The sequence below is a fragment of the Nycticebus coucang genome, chromosome 7, assembly GCF_027406575.1.
Source record: "Nycticebus coucang isolate mNycCou1 chromosome 7, mNycCou1.pri, whole genome shotgun sequence".
Lineage (NCBI taxonomy): Eukaryota > Metazoa > Chordata > Mammalia > Primates > Lorisidae > Nycticebus > Nycticebus coucang.
The window spans coordinates 105,477,989-105,490,039 of NC_069786.1; the positions used below are offsets into that span (position 1 = coordinate 105,477,989).

The window sequence follows — 12,051 nt, forward strand, 5'->3', positions numbered from 1 at the left end:
GGCTACGATGCTCACACAGTCTCCTGAAAGGCGGTGAAGCAAAGCAGGACAACAAGAGTTTAGATGGTTTTTGTATAAAGAGGCTTTCAGCTTTGGGGGAAAGCGGCCCTGGAAAGAACACTACTCCCATTCCAGTCGCCTGCTTGTTAAGCACTTGTGGCCTTCCTGCAGCAGTGCAGAATGAGGTCTATTTTAGGAACTGGCTTCTTTACTGCGGGGTTAGATGCCAACATTTCACCAGGGTTGGACGATATCACACATGAGTTTCTGGCACTTTTAGGAGGGATTTCCTCAAGTGATACACCAGGGAATGGGCCTTTCAGTGGAAAGCAGTTCCCCGGTGTCAGCGGCCAGCTCCAGGAGATTAATTGGTCATTTTCTCATATGTTTTATGTGCAAGATATTTAATACGAGATGAAAAATGGAACACGAGGAAAAGCCGGTATTAGCGCAGTCTTAAGGAGGTGGTAATCCACAGATCTGCGTTTGTTTCGACAGATTCTCAGCAGTGGAACAATGACCTAACGGTGCACCAGGTGGATATGAAAAGGTTGAGAACAGTGAGGGTGTTCATGCGCTCTAAGGCATTCGGGTTGAAAACAGCAATTGTGAATTTTCATGGCAGATGCAACTCCTACGGTGGCTCTGCTCTGTCCTATCAGATTTGAGTGGTGGAGGCAGAGAATGAGAATGTCATAGGCTTGTGGCTGGTACCAACCAGGCTGTCAGGACTGTAAAAAAGGAGAAGAAACAGAAGCAGCCTGGAGATGGTTCCAGTTCTGAGTAGCTAATGGTGACACCACATCTATTTTTTTTTTCCCTTTTGAAAATAAGCAGAAAACAATGTGGGTGGAAAGTTCTCCTTACACATTTGCAGGGATCGCTCACATTTAGCAGGGCCCTCTAAATGGGCACTGGTGAGAACACAGGTGTTTGAAGAGGCCCCTTGACACACGGCAGGTCTGACCCTGGGTGCTTGTGAGTTGGGACAGGAAATTCTGTACCTAGAGCGAACACATTAGAAGGGGCGGAGACGCCTCGCACTTCAGGTCTCCAATGCAGCGTGCTGGGAATGGCCTCGCTGACAGTTGGAATCACAGATACATTAATTACAGCGAAGGCAAAAGTAAGCTACAGTGACAGGGAGCTGGGGGCGGAGGGAGAAGGCACTTTGCCATGGGAGCACATCTGTTTTATAATAAGCAAGTCTATAATTCTCTTGTGAAAGATCATGTTCTGCTATCTTTTCTGAGGCTGCAAAATATAAATACTGTATTTCATGAAGGGAAGGAGGAGATGATCAAATTTGTTTGCCTGTTTGCCAAGTGTTTGAGATTTTCCACCCTTTTCTTTTGTGTGCAACATTCTCTATAACTAGAGTGGTGGAAAGTCAGAGTAAAAGGCACCATGAGGCATCTCATGATAGAGCCCTGGCCTTTTAACAAGTTTTCATGCCTTGGTTACGGCTACTGTATAGTGAGAAAATAAATACACGTGTGGTGTGAATTATTAAGTTGAAATATGTGGTGTGGGGCTTAAGGACCTGGCGTGGGTTGAGAGGTAAAATGTTTACCTCTAACTGCACAAAAGTCAGCCTGAAGTGTCACATTCTAAATGGACAGAAACATTGTGAGTTGGGATCTGGAGCGCGCAGGCTGTGAAGGACAGGAGCAATGGGGCAGAAGGTACCATGTATCCTGGGAGCCCTGGGTCCCCTGGGTCTTGAGAGCAGGGAGAGTACTAAACCATGAAGGCATAGAAGGCCTCTCCTCAGTGCGAACAATTCAAAATCTTCTCATAGTCTACTGAGAATGGGTTTGTCATAAGCATATTTTCCTCTTCCGGAAAGAGTTTAGATGGAAGGAATGGAGCTGTTGGGTTTCCGGTGCTGTCCTGCAGGCTGTGTGGGGCACAGCGACCGCCACCCTGGCTTTTGCAAGAGCACTGCCGTGAGAAAACACTGCCCTTCAAATAGCAAAGCAATTCATTCCTTATTCTTATCCTATTATTTATTTTAGCATTTCTTGTTTGACTATAAGGTGGCAATTATCTATGTGTATATATATTTATTTAAATAATATTATATTTAATTCATTAATTATATCTGTAAGTTTGGTATTTTCTTAATAGTCTAAAGTTGGTATTTTAAATTTCCACATTACTCTGACTTTTTTTTTTTTATTGTTGGGGATTCATTGAGTTCTCTGACTTTTTGAATAATTAAAAAATGTAAAAGCAAGAGTGGTTAAACTGACAAATTAAAGGTCATAATAAAAGTGCAGTGAAGAACAATGAGAAAGAAAACATTTAAAAAGAATAGGTAGAAATCCTACAGAGGATTCTCTGAAAAGAAACTGAAGATCGGCTCTTGGATACGCAGCATATGTACCATATATCTGTACCCTGCCTACCAGTCTACACATCGGTGTCTTTAATAACAGTCACAGGACATTTCCTCCAGCCAGCACCATGAAAAATACCATAAATACACCCATGACACCCTTAGAAAACTGTTCTTAAGAGAGCTGTGATTGCAACCTGGCAAATAATGGAAGGGTATCACATCATCCGATGGGCGTTGGGATTCGAACCAGCAAACAAACTGACCACATGCCGTTATTGGTCAGAGGGTTCTTCTTTTCTCAGGAATAAACTTTATGAGATTAACTTCAAAACCAGAACAGCTCTCCTTGTAAGTTACAGGTGAATGCTTTCCATCAGGGGGAGCCTGCACTGCCTCTGCTTAGTGATCCCCACCTCCACTGGAGGAACGGAGGCAAGAGAGCCAGGGACACGGGGCCTGGAAGGATCCAGAGTCATTCTTATGAAACAGATGATGATGGGTGCCTGCCTCTGTTGCCTCAGCCTCTGTAAAGGTTAACAATAAATAACACAAAAATAATCTGAAGCTGTTGCTCTGCAGGAAATGCTTCCTCTTATGTAATAAAAAGCCCCAAGAAACCAAAAAAGAGTCTGAACTATAAAGCACGGTGTATACACCACGTTTCGCCTGGGAGCAAGCAGCTGACATTCATGGCTAAGTGTAATTCAGCTATTGGTAGTTTTCAAGCCGCAGAGGCTCTGCGGACCTTTTAGACAACGATTTATACAGAACATACGCACAGGACGTATAGGTATGTGTGTATATATATAAATAAATATATATCTATATCTAGCTGAAGATGAGACATACTCCTCTTCCAAAGGGGTCTAACTGGCTAGTTAGGAAGCCATCTGGGGGCTGACGGATCGCTGATCGGTGCATCCCTGGTCTCCAGTGCTGCCCTGACTCAGGTATTCTGGTAAGACAGCTCAAACATAGTGCAAGCCTCCTCCAGACTCTCGTCCATGTTCAGCCTCTGCCAGAAAGACTTCTGCTTCTTCTGCAGCTCCCGGCGGACACACCTCGGGCAGGGGACAGACTTTTCTTTGCATTCAGAATGGAAAACGGCGCCACAGCTTTCACACCTGCAAAAGCCAACCAGGGACAGGATGAGCAAAGCGCACTCACGTGAAGCCCAGCGGCCTCTGGGGCAGCCAGGAGCACAATCTGTTATTCTGGAGGACCCTGCCCATGGGAAGAGAAGTGACTCATAGTAATAGGCTATTTGCTTCTCAAAAATGTTCAAGGTTGAATTTCAATCAAAAAACATTTTTGTTTTCCTGATTAGAACTAGCTATGGCCTGTGAGTTGTGGGGAGTTGGCAGTCGCCTGGCAACTCTGATTATAGTGACACTGGACAGAGCGATAGAAGCTCTATGTGATCCTTTCCTCTCATTGAGACTGAAGTGTGGGCAGTAAGTCTGGGATGAAGAGGCGGAAAATGAAGGGGAAGTACAAGTGCAGGCGCTCGGCTTGCCAGGGACAAACCCCTGTTACAGCTGTGGAAATGGAGCTTTCTATGCCAGTCAACATGAACTATGTGGTTCTCTGTTAACTCACTGCCTTTGACAGTTTGAAAAGGTAAAACGACAAACTTTCATTTTCTGAATGATATCCTGTGGTCTATCAAGTCACGTGAGTATTTTACAAATTAGGAAAAGCCTCCTGCCTTTGTAAGTCTCCCCTCATAACAGAAGCATGAGCAACAGAGCATGAGAGAGTGAGGAGAAAACATTTCTCCAACAACACGACAGAGATTGTAATTGATAGAGAGGAGACATTCCAGGTAGATGACTAGTTTGTTGTCTGGCTTCCTGGGAGCTTGCACAGGAGTCTGAATAGCTTGTTTTTACTGCAAAGTTTTTTAATTGACAAGCTTGATCGCTGCCACTGCGGTGAGCGGCTCGCTGATGTGGACTGAGTTCTCATCCTTCCACACAAGTGACAAGCGACTGTTACCTCATCCTAGGAGCCCAGGGAACTGCACCTGCATGATTTTGTTCAGCCACCAGCATCCAGGGAGGTGCAAAGAGGGCTGTGAAAGAAGTGCTCTGGGCTCAGGCTTCTTTTGTTTTTCCTACTACATCTGGAGATTCAGTCCTGGGCAGAGGAAGGTCTTGGGGTCACTACTGCCCAGCTTGCCATGGACTTAGTACTGGCACCATTCAGGATTCAGAGGGTTTGGCCTAAGGAGTATCTTCCTACCCACCCTTGGAGAGGGTGTAGCAACTTAGAAGGAGAAACACTAGGTTGCAGGGGGACTGGAAGACAGGAGCGTCCCTGCACCCCCCACTGGCAGGGCCAAGTGAAACATGGCAGGGGTTAGGAGAGCTGCCACAGTGCCAGATCAGTTCCTGGCTGTAATACTGCTATAAACTGAATCCTGTGTCCCAATGTGACTGTATTTGGAGAGAAGGTGTTTAGGAGGTAATTAGGTTACATGAAATCCTTAGAGTGAGACCCTGGTCCAATAGGATTAGTGTCCTTACAAAAAGAGCAGAGGGCGGCACCTGTGGCTAAAAGGAGTAGGGTGCTGGCCCCATATGCTGGAAGAGGCAGGTTCAAGCCCAGCCCCAGTCAAAAACTGCAAAAAAAAAAGACAATAGAGTGCTCTCCTCTCCACCTCAGATGAAGAATCATGTGAGGACACGGAGAGGTCAAGAAGAGAGGCCACACTTGAAACCAACCCTGTTGGCATCTTGACCTGAAGCCACCAGTGTCTGGAACCGTGGGCAACATGTCTGTGCATTCTGTCTGGCGGTCCCAGCGGACTAAGGTAGCGACCTGTAGCACGCTCCTTCACCTTCCTTTGCTCCGGCTCCCTTCCAGCTAAGCTGAGATAACACTGGCGTCTCACCTCACAGGTGCTTCAAGCCTCACATGACATCATGGATAAAGTGTCTGGCACAGTACCTGCCTGGGAGGCTTTACCTATGTCACCACAGTGACCTGAGGACATCTCAATCGACCCCCTCATTTCCTAGATGAGAAAATTGAAATTCCAAGAGGCCTAGAGATTGTCTCCTGGGAGGCAGTGAGCTGGAGATGGAGTGGTGACTAGAACCCGGGACTCCTGGCAGGCCCGCCACAGTGATGACTGGGTGCCACTCTGCCCAGCCAAGGCCTGGTCACCGGAGCAAGAGCAGAGTGCTATTGTGCAGGGACAGGGACACACAGGGCTTCCGGTCAGAATTCCTATGTCAAATCACAAGTCTTTCTTTGTAGCTGAGTGATCGTGGGCAGGCTATTTTGTCCTCGGTGCTTTGGTTTCATTTGTAAAACGCTGTCATGGTGACCTTCTTCCTACCCACTGGGCTGCTGTGATGGAAGGGTCCTGCCGAAGTCAGTGTGAAACCCCCGACACACACACACAGGTGACTCTAGCGCCTGCTTCCTCGACACTGGTGCTGCCCTGGTTTCGGCTGGGTCACCTGTAGCCTTCCTCCCTCCCAAGCCCTCCCTGCTTCCAGTGAGGATGAAGGTCAGCCCCAGGTCTCCTAGCACCTCTCTCACCTGGGCAGCTCCACCCTAGTGGCAATGTCACACCTCTGTAACCTCCTGTCACTAAAGTGACACTAATGGTAGCCTTGTCAAGTACATTTCTCCTCCTTGCCCCTTTGCCCTGTTGCATTAGTGAGTGATTTATACCCTGTAGGATGTTGCCCCAGGGCAGTGGGTGCCGAGAGGTTCCTTCAGTACCACTCCCTTATCTTTGCTGATACCGAGAGGTCCCCGAGAGGGAAGAGACTGAGTCTTAATGGATATTTCTGGTGCAACAAACACCCACGGGGTGATGGAGGGACTGAATGCACCTGTTCTTTCCAGCCAAAGGTCAGTAACTGAAGAAAAGCATGAGATAAAAAAAATTAATGATTTCAAAATAGTACCAATCCTATTTTCTAACAATTCATAATCCAGCAAGCATCTTTCAAACTGTAGTATGGACGGGCTGATCAATAACCTTCCCAAGTTTGGAGAGTCTCTGGTTACTCCCTCCTGCAATCCCTATTTTCTCTTTATAGGAAAAGAATAAGGGCCAGAAAAGGAAGGAGAAAGAGAAACTGTTCTCTTACATAAAATTTATGGAGCTCTGTAATAAAAATATAATTTGCAGGAAAAATATTTACATTAAAAAATGTAATATATAGGCATGCTCCTCTTCAAAAATACAACTTTATTAGAAAGGATTTTTCACTTTAAAAAGATTCACTGGCTCCTGAGTGTTTACTGAGTTTCCTGACTGTATTTAAAATACGATTTAAGGCCCACAACTTTTCAGGAATACATCTTTCATATAAAGCAAATCTACTAAGGTAATCATCTCTGCTGAAAATTGCAACAGGTAAAGAAAGAGAAATGTCCCTTTGGTGTTCCTGTGTGATACGTCAGAGGAAAGCGGCATCTTTATTTCTGAGCCATCCAGCCACACCATGAGCAGTCTCAGTTCTTTTTGGTTGTTGGGGCACACCACGGAAAACAAAGACCTACGTCCCCCTTTCCCAATGTCATAGAGAACACAGCTACAGGGGACATATTTACTATTGAACAAAGTCATCCCGTGGGTCTTTCCATTATTTTTTCATGAAAATAGCTATCGCTTCACTTAATCTAGGAATCTCAACCTTGGTGCTATTGACATTTGGGTCAGCTAGTTCCTTGACGTGGGGAGTTGTCCAAGCATTGTAGGATGTTTGGCAGTGTCCCCAGCCTTTACCGACAAGGATGCCAGTAACGATGTCCTCCCTCTGCCCAGTTGTGACCAACAACAGTATCTCCAGACACTGCTGAATTCCTTGAGGAGACAAAACCATCCCTGTTGACAGCCACTAATCTAATCTACCTGGAAAAGGCATCACGAGGGGGTCTCAGGAGGCCCTTAAATGGCACCTCCCACACTGAATTTGCAGTGTCACCTGCTGGCTTATACTCTTGCCAACCAGTGAAGTCTAGCATAGTGTGTTCTTACCATCTGCTCACTCTGGTTTTTCAATCTACCCCAAATCCATCTTGGTGCTTGGTATTCAGTCACACTTACTTGCTCTTTGGCAGAACACCTCTGGGCTGTTTCTCTGCGATGTTTTCTGCTTCTTTATGCCTTACCTGGGTTATCTAACAAATCAAAACCAAACCGTTCACATTTGCTTCATAAAATAAATTACTTTTATGCAACTGTAAAGCAGTTAGGTTTCAGTAACTTCTGCAATGGAAAAGTGACCAGTAATACATCAACGGGGCTGTTTGCTGCAGTGAGGACGAGCTCAACTTGAATGAGGAGAGTCCCAACTCCTTGGCCCAGGTTGGCCTTGGCATCACAGGGGTCTCGGATCCATTTCTGAACCTCACTTTCCACAGAAGTAAAAGATGAGGTGGAGTTCGAGGGGATCTAAGGTCCCTCCCAACTTGCAGATTTTGTGGAAGGGAGAGAAGGTGTGAAGCTTCTTTGGGTTGTCTCTTGCTCGCTCTAAATTTTCTTGTTCCAAGGTCTAAGGATAAATGAGCGGAAATGCCGCTTTGCTCTCTGCTCCTAGAAGTCTTTTTATTTATGTATTTATTTTTATTAAGTCACTGTACATAGATCATAAATACATTTATACCATTATGGGATTTGAAGTGTTGATTATTTGTACAAACTGTAATGCTTACATCTACTAATCAAAGCTCCTTGGAAGTCTTGAACTGATAATCTGGGACTGAATTAAAGTGTAAAGCATTACTTTTAATTTAATTTATTTGCATTGATTAATCAAGCTATGAAATAGCTTTATATAAACTAGCATATACAGCTCTATCAAAAGGAGCTGATTCTACTCCTATCTCATAAAATTTTAACTAAACATTAAAGATTCCTTTTTAAGCTTCTCCCAACCTTCACCAGTATTCCCTCACCCCACAAGAAAAAGACAATGGTTAACTGTTCTGGGGGCCTTTCAGGGGAGCTGGCTAGAGGCAGCAGCCATTTATTACTCTGTATGGAAGTATTTTTGTGTTTTAACCACTGGAGCAGCTACCCTGGAGTGAACCCGGTGCATACACCGTAAGATGTAGGACGAGGAGGGAGGACCGGGGTTCTGCTTCTATGGAAGCTCTAGTGAGTCCTGGCAAACTGGCCCCCTTCCTTGGACAGCAGCAAAGGGACATCTATCTCCACCATTTGGGGGCAACATAAATCTCACTTATGTCTTAGTAAATGTACCATAGAATGAGACTGTGCATTTTCTGAAGTCTTTGACCTAAACATTAGCTTACTGAGCCAAGGCAAGTGAGAAAGAAGTTCATAACCTAGGAGTCTAACAGTCTATTGCCAAGAGATAGGACAGACATGATGTTCTTATTATAGCTACTCAAACCAAGAAAACCAACCTGCCGCAAACTAGCAGAACTAAATATGTGCAGGGGAAAAGTTTCACTTCTCAAATATTATGGCAAAGAAGCAAGAATTCCTGGCTGCAGACAGTTTCCTGTTCTGGAATGCTGATGATGTGAGACCAATTAGAGGCAGGCCCATTGGCTTTGTCTGTACCCTTCCAGATTCTAGCTGCACACAGGGAGGTCACAGGAAACTGCTAAAGGCCCCTGCCCCGAGTTGAGGTCACTGAATGCTTCTGCTCTGTTCCTGTAGGGTTCTTCTCCTGCTGCGCTTTTATTTTTGGCTCAGATATTTCACTTGGATTGAAATTCAGGCTTCAGTTTGGTTGGATCTCTGACAAGCAAAAGGACAGGCCCTGCAGAGCAGGGCAGAGCCTTGGCTGATTGCCACTCTGCAGAGCCCACAGCGAACAGGGTGTGGCTTTGTGCATGGCTACTATGTAAGGCGCCCCATATAGCCAGAAGCTATTATTGGTTTTTCCAAGAAACCAAAATGATTACTTAAATCTCTTAGCTAAGGGAGGTAGTTATTGGGGCCTCGTAATTTTAATGTTTTGGTTGGTGTTTTCTTCTGTTATTGTGCAAGTAAATGAACATAAGCAAACAATTTGTAATTTGCTTAAATACATATTCAGCTAATATCATGTATGGTATATGCTTGCATGTGAGCATAAAAGCCATGCATGTTCTTATAGCTGTGTGTTCAGAAAAATACACAGGACAGGTTACTAGACAGCTGAAGGCTGAATGAATTACATATAATTTAAAAAGATGATAAGATCCATTCGTTTGGGGGAAGTAGGAAGATTGAAATAAAAAAGGTTAACGTATAATTTCAGTAAGGAACTGATTACAGCTGGGTGCTGATGGCGGGAGGAAGAGAGTCCCAGGTTTCACAGCTGCTGCCCTGAGTGTCACCTCCACTCAAGGCTTCCTCCAGGCTGAACAGAAATCCTGACTTTTCAAATGACCCTCTGTTTTGCTCAATAGCTCAAGGACCTTGGGAGAAGCAGGCAAGATGGTAGGCAAGAGAGCAAGGATTTTGAAATGTTAGATTACAGATGATGGGTACTTGTGGAGGGAAGAACGGATTATATTTGGGCATATCATTCTTGAGATTGTGATTTCTTTTTTTTGCTAAAGGTAAGGAGGTGGAGGGTTGGTAAAAATGTATCCATATGGTTTGTTTGGATTGGAATTGTATGAGACTGAAAAAGATTCAGTTCCTGCTTTAGATTTAAATCTTTTATCCATCTTGAATCAATTTTTGTAAGGGGTTAGAGAAACGGGTCCAGTTTCAGTCTTTTACTATGGTTATCCAGTTCTCCCAGCACCATTTATTGAATAGGGATTCTTTTCCCCAGCGGATGCTCTTGTTTGACTTATCAGATATCAGGTCACTGTAAGATGTTAGTTTCATCTCCTGATTTTCTATTTGGTTCCAAAGTCAATGTGTCTATTTTTGTGCCATAGGAATGGATTAACAAGCTGTGGTATATGTATACCATGGAATATTATTCAGCCACTAAAAAGGATGAAGACTTTGCATCTTTTGTATTAACCTGAAAGGAGATGGAATACATTCTTCTTACTAAAGCATCACAAGAATGGAGAAGCAAGAATTCAATGTACTGGATTCTAAAATCAAGGCAGTAGATGAACTAACTAATATGGTGTGGTGGGGGTGGGTTAGGGGAATGAGCAAGTAGGGAGAAGGGAGGAGAGAGGGGGATGGGGGGATCACAGTGTATGTCTTGGGAGGGACTTTACCTAACAAAGGCAATCAGTGTAACCTAATTCTTGGTACCCTCAATGAATCCCAAACAGTAAAAGTAAATTTTGAAAAAGAAGGAATACAACCATAAAAAAAGAATAGATACAAAGGAACTGCCTTTGATAATGACCTTAAACTGATTCCTTTAGCCCAAGACATACACTGGTTTTCTGTGAGCTCAATTTGCATCTTATTCCTAAAAATAATGAAGCAATAAAAATTTGAAAAAATTGGCATAAGAATACTGCTCAATTGGTTATATAATTTGTGGTATGTCGTAAATATGTGTTGATTACCTAAATATACTCAATTTTAATATGGAGGCAGTAGACGAGCTAATCCAAGAGATGGGGTAGGGGAATGAGGGATGGGGAGGAGGGAGGAGGAGGAGGATGAGAGGTCACAGTGTAGGGCACCCCCCTCTTGGAGTGCCCTACAAGGTTCATCTGGATAAGTATATGAGGGACTTTAACAAATGCAATCAATGTAACCTAATTCTTTGTACCCTCAATGAATTCCAGACAATAAAAAAAAAAAAAGATCCAGTTCCTTTGGCTAAATGTCTGGTAAATTTAAGTGCGTATGTGCTAGCTAGATTGCAAGCCATCATAGTAGTTTTGAATGGAAAAGCAAATAGTGAGGTAAAAGGCGTTTAAGTTAGGCAACATCTGTACTGCCCTTTGCTTCTATTTATATACATACATACATTATTTCTTTTTCTTTCTTTCTTTCTTTTTTTTTTAGAGATAGCTCTCATGTCTCACTACACTGCACATTGCCAGGCTAGTCTGGAACTTCTAGCTTCAAACAATTTTCTGGTCTCAGCCTCCCAAATAGCTGGGACTACAGGTATGTACCTCCCACCCCTTGACCAGCTAATTTATCTTTTTTAATCCTTACAACAGCTCTCTCATTTTTATAAGTCAGTCAGTAAGTAAACAGATGGAGTACGATAAAATACAATAACTGGCAGTTTATCTGGCTCCAGAGCTAATAAGTGAGTGATGGACTTCGGACTTGATTCCAATGTTCTGATTTGAAATTTCTCCCTCTTTCCCCTGTTATTAGCCACCTAGTCCCTTAATTTATTTAACACATGCCCAAATACCTGCTAAGACCCAAATCTGGGAAGAACAATTGGTATGTCCTGCAATGATCTTTTTATCTACCCTTTAATCCCCAGAGTTAATTAAGGAGGAGTTTTCCTGATTGCAGCCCACAAAGCATTAAGCTTTCACAGGTTTCACACTTTTAGTTTGTAAACCAAGCTCAGATAAAGACCTTTGACAAAGTCCTTACAAAATATTGGCTTTAAAATGGACTGTAAATAAGGCTTAATTAATTCATTTGCTAAGTCTGCTAACCTACTGGGGACATTAACTCATGGTCATCTTTTGGGCAAATGTTTAATAAATGCTTCTTCCTAATTTGTGGATGGTCATAGAATTTCTCAGCTATACTTTATATATGTGAGTCAGATTACAATAGATTTTGCTTCAATGAAATAGTTTCTTGGAGATGGAGAAAA

The 12,051-nt window shown here is 43.6% G+C and overlaps 1 protein-coding gene across 5 annotated transcripts in view; it reads right to left on the reverse strand.

Moving 5' to 3' along the window:
* Positions 1–2,057: 2,057 nt before the first annotated feature.
* PLEKHM3 (pleckstrin homology domain containing M3) overlaps positions 2,058–12,051 on the reverse strand; it is a 180,108-nt gene continuing 170,114 nt past the window's right edge. For 4 of the 5 annotated variants that reach the window (XM_053597635.1, XM_053597637.1, XM_053597638.1 and 1 more), the window contains one exon: positions 2,058–3,468. In XM_053597635.1, the coding sequence (XP_053453610.1) occupies positions 3,291–3,468 (178 nt within the window). In that variant the 3' untranslated portion in view covers positions 2,058–3,290. The remainder of the gene's footprint in view (positions 3,469–12,051) is intronic. The other variant, XM_053597641.1, reaches the window with a different exon arrangement.